This window comes from Scardinius erythrophthalmus (genome assembly GCF_964197995.2).
Source record: "Scardinius erythrophthalmus genome assembly, chromosome: 5".
Lineage (NCBI taxonomy): Eukaryota > Metazoa > Chordata > Actinopteri > Cypriniformes > Leuciscidae > Scardinius > Scardinius erythrophthalmus.
This window is the reverse complement of record NC_138225.1, coordinates 29,419,431-29,435,212: the sequence shown is the minus strand read 5'-3', so window position 1 is coordinate 29,435,212 and position 15,782 is coordinate 29,419,431. Positions and strand designations below refer to the sequence as shown.

The window sequence follows — 15,782 nt, the reverse complement described above, 5'->3', positions numbered from 1 at the left end:
CACACAGTATGCGGCGGTGAAATCGCCGCGCGACTACGGCTTTTCTCAAGTAGTGGAAGAGTTTTGTACAGCATTTAGGACTGCCAAAATAATCCGGCGGGCCAGAAAATATTGCTGACGGGCCAGTTTTGGCCCGCGGGCCGCCAGTTGCCGTTCCCTGGTGTAGGGGCAGATTTTGAACAAACACGGCATGTATGAGCATAACGCCAAAAAGCTTCAGCTGTATCAGGTCAGATATGAACATGTAACCAATCCGCTGCGCTGAGTGGTGCCATTTGTGTCCTGGAATTTCTTGTGAAATAACATTTGAAAGCCGACCTTGATTTAAAAAATACGACGAAGAACCGATGTCCAAAAAAATCCAGGGCAAATTTGACTTCAAAGTTGCCTCTCTTGCCTGTCAGGTGATGAATGACAAAAGTTGTAGGCATAAACTTTGAATTTTAGAATTTATATGAAATATTTCAAAGTCCTTTAAATAGTAAAAATTATTGGACGTTCTTTCTTGCATAAAATAATTCTGTGGAGTTTAGGCTAATTTAAAATGTCATGGCGCCCTCTACCGGAAGGTTGAGGAACACCCTAGATTTACTGTGTCGTCATATCTCTGAAAGGGCGGTGACTACTGGTGCATGCAGGCAGAAATCTTGAATATGATGACACAAGACTACACTGAGTGCCTTCATATCTGACTGTTTTTATCACGCTATTCCGTCATCCTCGAAAAAGGAAGCAATTTTACATTCAGAAAAGCTTTTCAAAGGAAAAATATGGGGAATTGCCACACGGTAGGACCAAACGAAGCCTTGGTGGTATCAGGTAACATATCAACTGCCTTCTGTTTTTCTAAAAGCAATCCCCTACATTTTCTCATAATCAGACTGTATTGTATATTCATCCGAATTGTACCTAACGTAGAATGTGTTTGGTGATCGTAAATGTATGATATTCGACACTGTAACAGTAATTAACGCTTATTTTCTCCGGCGTTTCTGTCGAGTAGCGTGTAGATATTCGTGTTTGCCTGTTGCATTGTAGTTTGTGTAACTTAGCATGATAAAGACTATCCATCACAGTCTCGACGTGTTGTGTCACTCGTGCTCCATTCTATTTGATTTCGACGTGCTTGCGCAATGATCACGTTGTTCTCTTGAAGTCCTATTGCTCTTAAATATCGATTTGTTTAACGTTAGATTAAACACGACTTACGAGTTGTGATTTTTGGCTGTGCATTTTATTTGATACTGCCAGTGCCTCGTCGATATACCGTAAGTATACCCGTATCTTAGTTTGTATGACTAGTTTGTAGTACGTTGCCTCGCTGTTGTGGCGTTGTTTAATATAACATCAATCAAGACAGTCACGTGATTTAAACTAATACATTTATTTTGCTAAAAAAATGCTGCTTACAGTACATTATCCATTAGTCTATTCCTGTTTTTAAAACAGTATACAGTAAGTACGTAGTTGAGACCAAACTATATAGTATAGTAAGTGATAAACATTTCCAATTAAAAGTATGAGGGGGAGGGGTTATTTTTCACTTTTGATGTTATATAGTGTGTAAAAAAATATATGATTAGTAATAATAAAATTAGTTAGTTCATTGGTTTGAAATTGTCTGCAAACTACATTTTTCTCTAACTTTACACTTTCCTGAAGAGTCATTTCCTCTTTCCTTAACTTTCCTAAACAGTATGTCCGCATTGGTCATGTTTATGAAATAAAGTCACATGACAGAGACTTCAGTTGTGCAATGATTCTAGCAACAGCTGAGGATTGCACACTAATAGCTGATGACCAGCTGGGAATCTGCTGGAATAGTTTACAGTCTGGGACCAGACCTCCTATGTACATAGATCTGTGAGGAATTTCCTCGCATACCTCACATATCTAAAGGTTACAGGCCCCCACTGTCTATATCACATTCTAAACACTACATCAGGATCCCAGACTGATGCTTAAACTTTAGGCAACATGTCCTGGTTGCTATAACATTGACAGCTGAATGTAATAGATCCTAGATTATCTCCCTGAACCCCTGGTGACCTGTCATGATTGAGCCAATGATAACTATATTTGCACAGATGAGTGGCCTAAATATTTTTCTCTTTAAAAATATAATTTCTGTATTATTAGGGTTTTCCCTGGGTCAGAAATGGTCTTGGGTGGTGGCGGACAAACACGACCATCCACACAGACAGTGAACTGCAAGCCCAGTTCTCACAATAAATTCAAACTAAATGCAAAGGAACAGTTTGTAATATTAACTTATTCTATGTATTCATGAAATGAAAAATAACTACTGTCAGGACAGATCATAAAACAAAGTGCTTAGAACTATTTATGCTTAAAAATCTGTAAATTGATATGTAAAAATGAAATGAAGCTTTTATATAGCTCTTTACTATGTTCTACTGTACACCACCCAAGCACTTTACAATCATGTCAGGGGTCTTTCTCCTCACCCACCTGGGGGGATGATGCAATGGCAGCCACAGAACAACGGCGCCAGTGCTCTCAACACACACCAGCTATAGGTGGAGAGGAGAAAGAGAGAGTGATAGAGCCAATTTAAAGCATGGGGATTACTGAGTGACTGATTTGAAAGCTATAATAAATTAAACAACAAAGGCAGGTCTATTATTTTGCATTTACACTCTAGGGGCCCTATCTTAAACCCGGCGCAATGCAGCGGCAAGCGCGACGCAAGTGTTTTTTTTTGCTAGTTTCAGTCCGACGCAGTTATCATTTTCACGTCCTGCGCCACGTTGTTTAAATAGCAAATGCATTTGCGCCCATGGGCGTGCTGGTCAGGAGCATTGTTGGTGCGTTGCTATTTTGCTTCGCGCACGAGCAGTTCCGTTTGTGATCTGGAGATGTGTTCGTTCTTTCCTCTATCAAATTCTGTCATGTACATAGTGAATCTGCCATGGCGCAAGCGCAACGGGCATTTAAAGGGAATGGGAGATGAGACTCTGATTGGTTTAACGCACGTAAATCCCAAAACACACCCATTACTCATTAAGAGAATAAGGACATCCCTTATAGACCATGCGCCTGGCACACCGACCATTTTCCCCATCGTTAAACTAGCAAAAAGTGGATTCAGACACGCCCTAAGTGAACTTGCGCTGTGCGCTTTAGACCGTGCGCTTTAGACCATGCGCTTAGATCGTTAAAATAGGGCCCTAGGACTTAATACACAGATCATTTGACATACAGTATCAGATCATCCGTTTCTGGTTATCACTTACAATCGGACACAATTCAGAAATTCTGCAATTTGTAGTTGGAAGCATGAAAATTGCTGCCATTATAATCATTGAATCATATGTCCATTTCAACATGAGGTACACAAAGCTGCGAAAACTCCCGTTACAATCAATGAAGCTGTCTATGATGTGCAATGAATCTCAATGATATCGTGTTTATAATTTGTTGGTTATTATGAAAGTTTTCACAAGCAAACAGAACTAGCGTTGATTGGCCATTACATGCACTCATCAACAGATATGTCTATGATTGGCTGCAACAAACATGCTGAACAAAACGGGTTGTAAACAAAAACCTAAAGACCCAGGTATAGGCTACTTAATTTTCTGTGTTCCGCCTCGCGCACTCAACTTTTCAAATGCAAGCCTTTCAAAGTATAGTTTTTTGGCCGCTCAGGTCAATCCAATTCAATTCAACCAAACACCTTGTAATCACTGTTGACTTTGCTTATATGATGGAATATCATACATCTCTCAAGTTATTTTGGTAAAAACGACATGTAACCAAATTCAGTCATATTCATAGCCAGACCATTTCGGGTCTATAGTTAACCTAGACGGTGAAAATGACGGCAATTGCTTGCTGGTTCCTTATTACATAAATCGTGTCAGACAGTGCACGGACGTGGACAGCCGAAGTAGGGATGGGCACGAGTAGGCTACTCGTTTACTCGAGTACTTGAACGTGACAGTGACGATCCATCATGAAAACGATGATCGCCCTGACTTTAAAAAAATATATTTGTCTATTTTTCTGATTGGTTATCACGGCATTTTGGGCGGTACCTGATGAAATCACTTTGATTATGAAATACAGTTAGGCCTAGTGCAAGATGTGCAGCGCCAATCTATCATATACATAGAGATAACATGGTAAGAAATCTCGCTGCAGAATTTTGGACAATTTGCAGACAAGAGATCACAGTTTGAGGCAGGCCACAGTATAGGGAATTAAAATAGTCAAGACGTGATGTTATGAGAGCGTGGATTATGGTCTCCAAATCTTTCGGAGGTAGAAACTGTTTTAATACCGATCTCGGATGAAAGGATCTACCCTTTACCACTGTACTGATTTGTTTCTCAAAATTTAGTGACGGAACACTGGCGGCAATATAATCTAAATTAAAAAGAGATGAAGACCTGGAGGGGCCTAAAATAAAAATTTTGCTTTCGCTTTCATTTAACTGCAAAAAATGATTAGCCATCCAACATTTGATCTCCTCAAACCAGTTGCAGAGCACGTCCAAAGGATAAAAACTGTCAGTTTTAGCTAGTTAGGTTTAGGGTTAAAACTGTGAACCGTCAGCATAGCAATGCTGCCCTACAAAGCAAACAGGCAATAACTACGCAGAGTGCAGAACTGAGAAAAATTACTTTAAAGTTATCCTGTCATCCAGCCTAAGTAGTTGTAGGTAGATTATTTGACATGTGGCTGTTTTGTTACTTTATATTAGCTTATTCTTTGTACATATCAATCCTCATATTTAATTTGATATTTTACCCCTATTTTGCAGTTACTGTATTCTTGCTTTGTAAATTTGCTTTGTATTACTTACCAAAAACGTGGCACCATACCAAGGAAAAAGGCAGTAACTACAGATTCTCCAAAAACTATTACCATTTTTCTCCAAAACGACACACATTTGAGATAAGATGTTTTGTCACATAACAAAGGATGCCTTGAATGTCATGAAAATGATAACTCATTTTTGACCAAAAATGCAGTTACTGCCTTTGTTTTGTAGGGCAGAATGGTAGGAAATCTTATATTTCTTAAAAATGGCACCCAGTGGTATCATATAAAGTGAAACGAGAAGAGGGCCTAGAATAGACCCTTGGGGCACACCGCATAATAGTGACAAAGAAGAAAACTTCCCTATGCTCACTGAGAAGGTTCTGTCTTTGAGATAACAGGCCAACCACTGTAAGGCGACACCCTAAATACCCACCACCTTTTCCAACCAATGTAACAAGATACTATGATCGAGTGTATCGAAAGCAGCGCTTAAATCCAACAAGACAAGCACCGTGTGTGAAACCAGTATCAAGAACTTGCAACAGGTCATTGCTGACCTTCAACAGTGCATTTTTTTACTGTGCATTGACTTAAAACCGGACTGAAAAGTATTAGAAATATTGGACATACTGATATTGGAATTGAACTGACAGTACACAACTCTCTCTAAGAGCTTTGAAATAAAAGGCAGTTTGGAGATAGGTCTAAAATTCCTGAGGATATGTGTGTCAAAATTGGGTTTCTTTAGCAGAGGGTTTACTCGAGTACTCGTTTTTTGAGTGATTTTTCATTTTTTCAATGATCGAAATAAGAAATTGACTAAAATGCCCATCCCTAAAGTATACTTTGGGATTAACGGTGCATGCGTGGAGAAGAGTGTTTTCAATTCCAATGGAAGTTGAGCTTCACGCTCACTCTGTGCATTCTGGGATTGACAGTGGACCGGAGAAAGTGATGGGCAGCTCGGGCACTCTCAGTGGCTTCTCCGGTACACTGTCAATCCCACAATTCACAGCACAAACGTGAAGCTCAACTTCCATAGGAATTTATTGAAAACGCTCGCTCTGCTCCGCTCGCGTCGTGCCAGTGGACATGCTCGTCACACAAAAACTCACTGGAGCTTTTTAAAACAGCCGTCTATCAATGGGTAATTTGTGAAAACGTTGACGTCATGCGCATGTGTATTATGTGTTCAGTCTATAGGCGCGTAGATTTTGTGACATTGCCAACTACTGGCCTGGCATGCATAACAGCGTTCTTAGTCTTTTTGCGGAGGATCGTTTTGACAACGTTGTTTTCTTTACTTAAAAAGGTAAGCGCAAACGTACCCTTAGAGTAACTTGTCCAACACTAGCTGCTTTTTAATTTTTGGGCTAGTGCGAGGCCAAAATCCGGGCAAATAGCCTTCGACCTCGAGCCGCGAGGCCAAAATCAAGCTGCTTTTCCACTGTTGGGCCAGTAGCTCTGCAGTGCTACCCTAAAACCCGCCCTTAACGTGCTTTCATAGAACAACGTCACACAACCGCCGAGGAAGTCAGGATGAGGCTCCATCAAGTGACAGTGGAAGCATGCTCGCTTTTGTCCCTACAGTGGAAACACAACTACTGTTAAGTAGACAATAGTTTGTTAGCCAAATCACAACATGAGCATTTGCATGAAAAGTAAAGTCAAATCGCATATGCCAAAAGTCATAGTACATTTACCCAATGAACCAGTCACATCATTACTCCAGTCTTTAGTGCCACCTTCCGAAATCATTCTAATATGCTGTTTTGTCTATCAAGAAACATCTCTTATTATGATCAATGTTGTTAGCTAATTTGTGTTGTGCTGCTTGATATTTTCATGGTAACCGTGATGATTTTAACCATAACCATTTTAAATACTCTTTCTTTGGTACATACATCCTTGTTGATATGCACCATCCATGCACTGGTGCACAACATATTTTGTTTAGAACAGCTAGTCTAGTTGATTATTGACTTGAGCTGATTTCTATAAACATTTACCCACCATAGTGGTTTGGTTAGACTGTAACTGTGAGTTGGGGCTTTCCAGTGATATTCATCTTTAGTGGTTTTAATGATGAAGTTGTTCAGTTTGTAAACCAGTTTGTTGTGGCTTGTATGGGATTTTTAACATTTGTTGGTGGTGAAAGTGGACAGCTTGTGAAATGGGCTGAATGATTTAGATTTTTATAATGGAAAGATATGGTTTGATTTTAATACAATTTGAAATGAAATTGAATTAACTTAGTATTCACTTTCATGTTAGATTGCCATGCTTTAATGGGATAAATGTGCATTATTTTGTACTAAATATGCCTGTGTTTATTTTCTCAGGTGGCTGCTGTGGCTCTGATGACAAGCAATATACAGTGGGCGGCTGGGCCTGGGCATGGTGGCTTATCACCGACATACAGAAGTAAGAATGTCCATTCATCACATTCACTCACCTTTTTTTTGTATTTATCAGCTCACAATATGAACAATCATTCTAGTGCTGACTGAATGACACTATCCTCCATTTATGTACCTGTCGGTTCCCCTTGAGTGGGAATTAGGACCATTATAGAGACACGTCACAGCATGCTCACGTTTCTCTGGCTAGAGAACCTCTTGTGAATGTAGGCCTAATATGTCCACTGTAAAGAAACTCAGGAGTGCACACATCTGTGCCTGTTGTTTTTCACATTTAACACTGTCAAATTAATGTATACTGTTTCAATCATTGATAGTAACTAAAATAACTAGTTTTCTAGCCAGAAAGGAAATATAGGACGCTGTTCTCACACTGCATTGTAAAACTACCTGTCTGTGATGTGATATCAAGTCCTGTTAACTAGGCTGTTGAGCACTCTTCCTCTTAAATGTGTGTTCAGTAATATAGTCATCAACCTAGGCAGCTAACAAACATTATACACAAACATCAGAACTCAACCCCCTCCATTTACATGAACTCACTTCATTAAGGCCTCAGTATCCAGGGCCAGTGTTTGGAAAAATAAACAGAGTTAACAATGCTAGAGTGTAGAGTGAAGTTCTGCTTCAATAGCTGCGAATAGATAATCATTAGTGGTGCAGCCTCTCCTGATAAATACATAGTACTATAGTCTTTACGAAATCTGTAGAACAGAGCTACAGTTGTGCTAAAATATATAGGGTTTTTCACATTTAACTTTGTTTACTCTGGGTTATAGGAAACCTGGGTTATCACTTTTTATGTTTCATACAGTTTATTCTTTGCCCTAGGTTAGGAATTATTCCTGGCCATTTAGGGTTTTGAGAGTTTAACCTTGGTCTAACTTTCTTATTTGCATATTTACGGTATCAATATCACTGATTGGATGAACTGTTTAAATAAAAGCTTGTCCCACTTCTGCACATCAGATTTATTACTGAAAAGGCTATACATCCACGTTTTTAGACCAGAATACAATTTTTCTTTTTTTTCTTTTTTACTTTTTTCTGTCACTGTTTGACATTTAGATTTTTCCCTAAAAGTTGTAAACTAAATATGATAACCCAGGGTTAAGCACAGTGTGAAAAGCCCATATATGTCATTCAGTATGAGCTTTGTTTATTGTGTAATATACACAGTGCTTGTAGCTATCAGAACATTAGCAAGAGGACAGCACTCGTCATATGTATGAAAGAAATGTGAGAAAACTATGTATCATTTTGGAATGTACGGTTTGTTTCCATTTTTTTTGTTCCCTATTTTAATCGTTATTGACTTTGAGATTATGCATGTGCAATCTGTAATAACCAGCCTGCCTATTCTCTGATGTTCCTCTCCTGTTCATTTCTTTTAAGTGTTTGCCGAGCTAACCTGCCTTTACACGCTGGACTCACCCGTGTGTGTCTGACCGACTGATCTGTTTCTGGTATCTCTCTGCTGGGGATCATAAGATTTTTACGCTATATCAACTCTGTGGAAATACAGATCACAAGACTTTTAGCACATTTCCAGTCTGCACAGTGGAAGGATTTAATTCTAGATTCACTAGTTCGCCTGCCTATTCAGCCTTAAAGTTTAATAGTGAACTAACTTAGCTTGCTGTCCGTGGAGGAGGCTCGAACCCGAGGCTCGGCTTGAGCTCAAAATTAAAACCCCCCTATAATGGAATTGCACATAAGAGGATAGAGAGAATTTACTGGAGGAGGAGGGCTTTGAAGAATTTGTCAATGGGATGACGTGGTGTCTGCTGCTTATATAGTATGCCCGTAATGATGATTGACAGGACTGAATGTTTAGGCTCCTCCCAAATCTACGTTTGGAACTTCATTTAATAGATTTGTCACTTCAGATGCTTTGTTGTACATTAAATTGGAATATGATATATGGTAAAGTACCATTTTGAGCTAAAGAGACAGTTTGAAAGGTTTATTGTAAAGTTCGCTAACTTTATTTGATTTACCAAAATTAATGGGAACATAGGTGGAGAAATTGGTTATCTATAAAAGTGGGAAGAGACCAGTCTGACGACACATGAACGTGGAAAAGGTCTATTGTGGAAATGCAGCTATAATTTTAAATTTACAGCTAAAAGGAAGATTTATATATCATATTTTTATATTAAGTCAATGGATCAATTGTAAGAAAGATTAAATGTCAAAAAAAAGACAAATGTAACAATGTGTGTTACAGTGGTTACAGCAGTTGTTCAGTTGAGTGCATAGCTTAGAAATAAAGCATGGCTCTTGCCCTCCCCCTTTCCTGATGAAGAATGGAGTAATCTAATTTGCTGGCAGCTCTAAAAGCTACATTGATCTAATTTTAAAAGATTGAGAGATATGTAGGGCTTGCTGCATCAAAATGGCTGAAATAAACATTCAGAGGGATCCTACTCCATATGCCTGTGCATGTTACCCATTCAGACACGCCCTGTCTCATTTTAATCCAATTAAAGAGCTACAGTTTTTCAAAGAGACAACACATCTGAATAAATTTGAAGTATACAGAAAAGGGCCATTGAGGAGAGGTCCACACTCGCTGCACATGAACACTGTGAACTATATTGGTACATTAACTTTGTAGATGAATCTTAGACTATGGTCTCTTACACTGAGAACTGTCCCGTGTTAAATGGTTTTTGGCTATATTAGGAGTGATCTATATTAGCCCAACAATCCACTAGAATAGAATACCACCTGCCATGTTCTCTTCACCTCAGTCAGTTAGCTTGTGCTGAACTGCAGGTCTCAGTTATGTGAAACATTGTAAACCTGCAGCTTCAGTTATTAAAATTGGATCATTGTTGTGGTACACACTTTGTGTATAAATTTTCATTTAAACATTTTTATAGTAAGTTTATATATATATATATATATATTGAGGTACATTTTTAATCATTTTAAATTGTATCTTGCAGCCTTTTATCCAAATCCACCTTTAGCAAGGACACCTTAAATATATATTGCTTTGAGTGGTCTAGGGACACAAACAGGTAGTGCCAAAGGCTAATCATAGTGGAGAGATATACAGAATAAGACATCCATTCAGCGTCAATGATGAGATATCAAAGATAAATTACATGATACAGAAGATCTCTCCATCTGCAGCAGACAGTGGCTCCCTGATGGTCTGGATTCAACTGCAATCAACACCAGAGCCCATCCTCCCTGACCTCTCTCCCCCTCCCTTTCACATATGTTAACACACTGACAATATTGTGCTGTCCTGCCTCCCCTTCCTCCTCCCCTCCCATCTTCCCACGTAGACTCTCTCTGGAGATAATGACCATCCTCTGTCGCTGTGAGAATATCGAAACTTCGGAGGGTGTCCCCTTGGAGGTGACAGGGGTCGCTCAGGTAATTGCACTGAATGAAACAAGCCAACCAAATGAGACAATGAGAAATATTCTAGGTGCTCAGGGTATGAAGGGCAGTGGCCTGGTTCCATTTCCTGCATTACACGCATACACATGCTCTCTTCCAAACTCTTGTGTTGGTCTTCCTCTGCAGTGTAGGAGAGCCAGTCATCTCTCACTATCCTTGTCTGATGTTTGGCTACGCAGTGCGCTCATGGCTCATTTAACTAACGGCTCAAGTCAGCGTGTTCTGACTGTTGGGTCTGTAATGGATTACGATGGACGGATCAGATTGGCTTTTGGGAATATTGTGGGTCGGGAAATAATCTTTAAGTTGCTGGGAATCTGAATCCAGACAATTCCATTACAGCCCATGTTCAAAACACCTGATTAGTGCTGAGCAAGTGGTTGTGTCTCCGTATTTTCACCCTGCAGATTCATTTTTGTGTTGTTTACCTTCACGTCTTCCTTTAACCCCACCTTTCTCCTGTTTTCACACCGCTTGACATTCTTCCCGTAGTTCATAGCCAACTTTTTTGTTTTGTTTCCTTTTTTGCGTTTTCCACAGGATAACCCTTGAGATTATGACCCTGCAACCCAAGTGTGAGGATGTAGAGACAGCGGAGGGGGTAGCTATTACTGTCACAGGTGTGGCACAGGTAAACCACCTTACCTCACCTAACCTCAGCTCCAAATGACTCTTTCAGGTTTGCCAGACTGGTTTCAGAGCCAACACCCCTTTATCATCATTTCCTTTCATTCCATTGCTGCCTTTTCTGGTCCCTAAATTTGACCCTCCTCAGGAATGAACGGTGCTACTCTTAGTCAATCTCTCATCAGACTGAAGGTCACTGATTTGTGCTCAACATGATGAACCGTTGTTTGGTTAATTTCATTTATTGTTAATTTACTGATGATTTTTTTAAATAATCTATTTGGGGGGAAAACTCCCCTCATTGTGCTGTGAATTAATTTGATCTGTTAAGTAGAAAAACCAATGGCTCTGTTTCAAAACCCTGTGAGATTTCTTGCTTTATACTGCTTTCATAGGCAGTATATAGGCAGCAACCTAATCGAAACAGTGAGTGACTAGTGCAAAGTGCATGGGAAACTTGACTTACAATTGATTTCAATAGAGTTTTAAATTGGCATGTCATACATGCATATAATAGGTCTTTATATCATAGCTTTACTAGGGGTTGCAAAGACTAGTTGACTTTAATGCTCTGCCATGGTGCTTTAAGCTTGACGTCGACTAGTCGCTGATCATGGCCTATAGAGGGCGCAACAGGATATGAAAACTTTGAAGTTTTACGCTCAGTTTCCAACAGTTAAAATGACAATAAAAGCATACTCTGTGAGCGCTCCACAAGACATGTTTGATTATACCATCTGGATGCTCAAAACTGATTGGATGAATGCATGTTTTAAACAGCTTATTGTAAACGTAAGTTAATCAGCATTCTAAACTAATGCGCTGCTGCTTTGTAACGCACACACATACAGACAGTAATGCGCACATCATTGCAGATCGCGCAACCCGCCTTCGAGTCTCAGGTTCAGGTTGACTCGACGTTAATCACATAAATGTTGACGTAAAAAAAAAATCTGACGTCGTTCAACCCCTAAGCTTAAAACGTCTCCTCATTATAAACAAAGCATTTATCTAACCAAGCACCAAAATAGTTCAATAGGTTCTGTGATGTCAAATGGGCAAATACATTTGCATATTTGCATCACACCATTGGCCCTGCCAACTGGCATTCAGTCACTTAATGACTTACACTTATATATGGTCTAACGGCCTTAAGTGTCAAAAGCAAACAGAATCCATTATAATCACTGACATACACACTGGATCCAGTATACAGATGCCGTTCCATTTCTGAAATACTCCACGCGCTACTCCCAACAATGAAATATTAGCATTACCTCAAGGAAAAAATAAAAAAATATATATATATTTATAAAAATTAAATCCATGTTTTGACCCTTAACTAAAAATTGTATGAAATACTTGACATTTCTTTTGTATCATCTGCCATCTTGGATGTTTTTTCTTCTTTCTTTCTTTTTTTTGTCAACTGGGCTCATCTGAGTAGAGCAGATTAACTTCCTTCTTTACAAAAGAGACAGAATTTGGCCAAAAAGAGGTGCCTAATCTTCTCATATTTTGAAACCTTCATGTCGGGAATGCATGTATTATGTCTTAAAATGCCATCTACATGGGCAGACCACAAGGTTTTAGAACAGAGCCTGTATGTTGCCACATTCTGTGACCTTCATGTCGTTATAGTGTATATGTTTGTAATGGTTTTCTTTTTAAGCACCTAAAAGCTTTTCTCAAGCAGACCAAAGGAATGCTGATTTGTTTCGTTCTTTTATTTCTCTTTTTGTTCTCGGTTCCCAGTGTGCCAAAACTTGCAGTGCTTAACTGAAGTCACATGTTTACCCTCATGAACATTTCTGTTTTTTTGAAAACCCAACTTCATAGAGGAAATACTTGTTTCCACTATGGTTACAACTGAGTATGTGGCAATACCTGTACTGCAAAATTAATTTTTTAAAGCCTAATTTTTTTTTTCTTCAGCTGTTATTTTCTCTCTGTGATTTCTTGGTCTGGTGTTGCTGTGAACAATGAGAGCATTGTAACACAAAGAGGCAGATTACAGAGCATTTTTCTCTGGTGGTCACATGTGATTGGATGAGAAACTTAAACAAGACATTCCACAATTCAGTCTCCATAGAGACTTGAGCTCAAGGTCTCTCCATATAGAGACTGTATGATTCAATTTTCCCCCTGTAACATAACAGTGAAGGTTATTTAATAAGAATTAGTATTGTAAAACAGTGGTTAGCCCTGCATGTTATACCCCCTATAATTCTAGACAAATTTTTAAAAGTTTGTCTTGTGTGTTTTGTAAATAGAGGCCTTGCATCTGTTGATCTAATGAACCCACATATCTGTTGACCTCCCAGTCCTCTGCAATATCCTTCTGTCTGTTTCGATAATAAATCAGTTCCCATTACATGTTAGCAGCAGACATGGATATACCCAGATGATAGATTACTTTGTTTTCTTAACAAGCAAAACACACCTGGAAAGAAGAGAAAGTCTTCTTAAATCCAAGGACATGTTTTCAGTCTTGCCCTACTTTCATTTTCACTGTGTTGCATGATTTCCTCCCTTTGAGTTTATGCTGTGGTTTCCCATGAGCACACCATGAGTGGTTGTTTTAGTGGGACTCAGTGCACAAAGCCTTTATTTGAATGCTTTTTACAGCACGGCTGCGAATGCTACAACACTCCATTGTTATTGACAGTTTTTTATTTACATGTCTGTCCTCCTAATGACCGCTGATTCTGAGATAACTCCACTTACACTCCAAAATCATCTAAACTTCATAATAAATACCTTATCCACTTGCATAATCAAGGCCTGTTCACACCAACAAAAATGTTTTGCATGAAAATTAATTTCGGTTTTTGCATGCAATTTGCATTAAAGGGGTCATGAATTGATAAATCAAAATTTCCTTGATCTTTTGACATATAAGAGGTCATTGTACTATGGAAAAATATCCTGTAAGTTTCAAAACTCAGTACTTCCCTGTAAAGGCCCTTTCACAACGGATGCGTAAGGAAAAAGCGAAACGAAAAAGCGAATAGTTCGTGTGCGAATAGTTCGCATCAAAACCATTCACATCAGCCACGACGCGAATTTGCGACGTCTGTGACGTTCAGAGAGCCAAAACTTTCGTGCGAATCGCGCCGACAGCTGAGAAAACATGGACACTTCATCATCATCATCCAGTCATAGTCATAGCATCCTGTGAAGACGAGCTTTTCATTTTATTTAAAAGACAGAAAAGAAGGTTTGGGGTGCACCCAATCTTACAGAACAGAGAGTCTGAAGGGGAGTATGCTTATGTGCACAGTTTTTTTTTTTTTGCGTCTTAAACTAAACACAGTGCGTTTTGTAATGTAACTACACATTACATGTAACACACTAAGTAAGTAAGTTAAAAATCATTCGACTAGAAACTGTAGATATCACACAATGAATGTATAGTATACTAAAAGCAGCCCTAAATAGTCTAACTACATTTTGTTACGTGTTCAAAGTAAACACGGTCTCTGTCTCTATCTTTGACGATAATAGTGTTAGCTTTCTATCCCAAATGTAGTTTGGCCTGCTAGCCTACACAGCACAGGACTATACAACGACTAAAACTATCACACAACATACTCACAGTCAAGATAACCGAGTTGGTTGGCAATGCTACGCCACACATTGTCTTTCAAATTGTTGTCCTTGTAGTATGATTGGCTGAAGCCTTTTCTGTCGTTGCAAAAGTTAAAAAAAATCGAAGCGAAAAAAATAAAAGTCGTTTTTTCGCCGCAGCACATTCGCGTTCGGTGTGGAAGCACTCATTACAGAAACAGCTGATCAAAAATAAACCCATCGCGCGAATTATTCGTGCGTCAAAATCGCGTCCAGTGTGAAAGGGCCTTTAGTCCAAAACAGCTTTTATAGAAACGAGGCTGCTCTAATGACTGATTGTTACATTTTTCACATTGTGATATAGTAATAGTGTAGCAAAAGGCCGCCTCTGCAGAAGAAAATCAACGCCTGCTCCTACATTGTTGCCACCAATTCATGCATGTCAGGTTGTAGTAAATACAAGAGAGACAAACATAAGTGAGCGGCATCTTCTGTTTTGTCATCAGTAAGACATTACAACGTGTTTAATTTGATTTAAAACATACTGCAAATGAAAATGTCTAAGTTTTTTACTCTATCGAAAAAGACGAAAGATGATAGCATATAAGAACGACGGACACAGAACGAAGTTGTCCTCTCAACTATAACTGTGATAACTCAGCACTTATGCTTTATAAGTATTGGTTGTGGCAAATAAAGTTTATGTAATACACATAAAGGTTTCACATTGTTTGCCAATGTTTCAACTATATATTGATATATTTATCACACATGTGTAATGGCAGGGATGTATTAATAATGTTAGTTTAATATAAATTATTTTAACATGCAAAACTGTTACCCATTCATAGCAGTGGGAGTTTAGTCTTGAATGCGGCACACCCATCAAAACAGTGTTTGAAAGAGAGGGTCAAAAACAGGATAGAAAATAGCTTATTACTTCTAAATTAGGAT

At 38.9% G+C, this 15,782-nt stretch overlaps 1 protein-coding gene across 2 annotated transcripts in view; it reads left to right on the top strand.

Moving 5' to 3' along the window:
• The first annotated feature begins 609 nt into the window (after nt 1–609).
• The window catches only part of flot2a (flotillin 2a), a 27,309-nt gene continuing 12,136 nt past the window's right edge, over nt 610–15,782 (top strand). For both annotated transcript variants that reach the window (XR_014030153.1, XM_081364929.1), the window contains exons 1-3: nt 610–819; nt 7,134–7,215; nt 11,172–11,262. Coding sequence is in view for 1 of the 2 variants with exons in the window: in XM_081364929.1 (XP_081221055.1) it covers nt 771–819; nt 7,134–7,215; nt 11,172–11,262 (222 nt within the window). In the remaining variant the exon portion in view is untranslated. The remainder of the gene's footprint in view (nt 820–7,133; nt 7,216–11,171; nt 11,263–15,782) is intronic.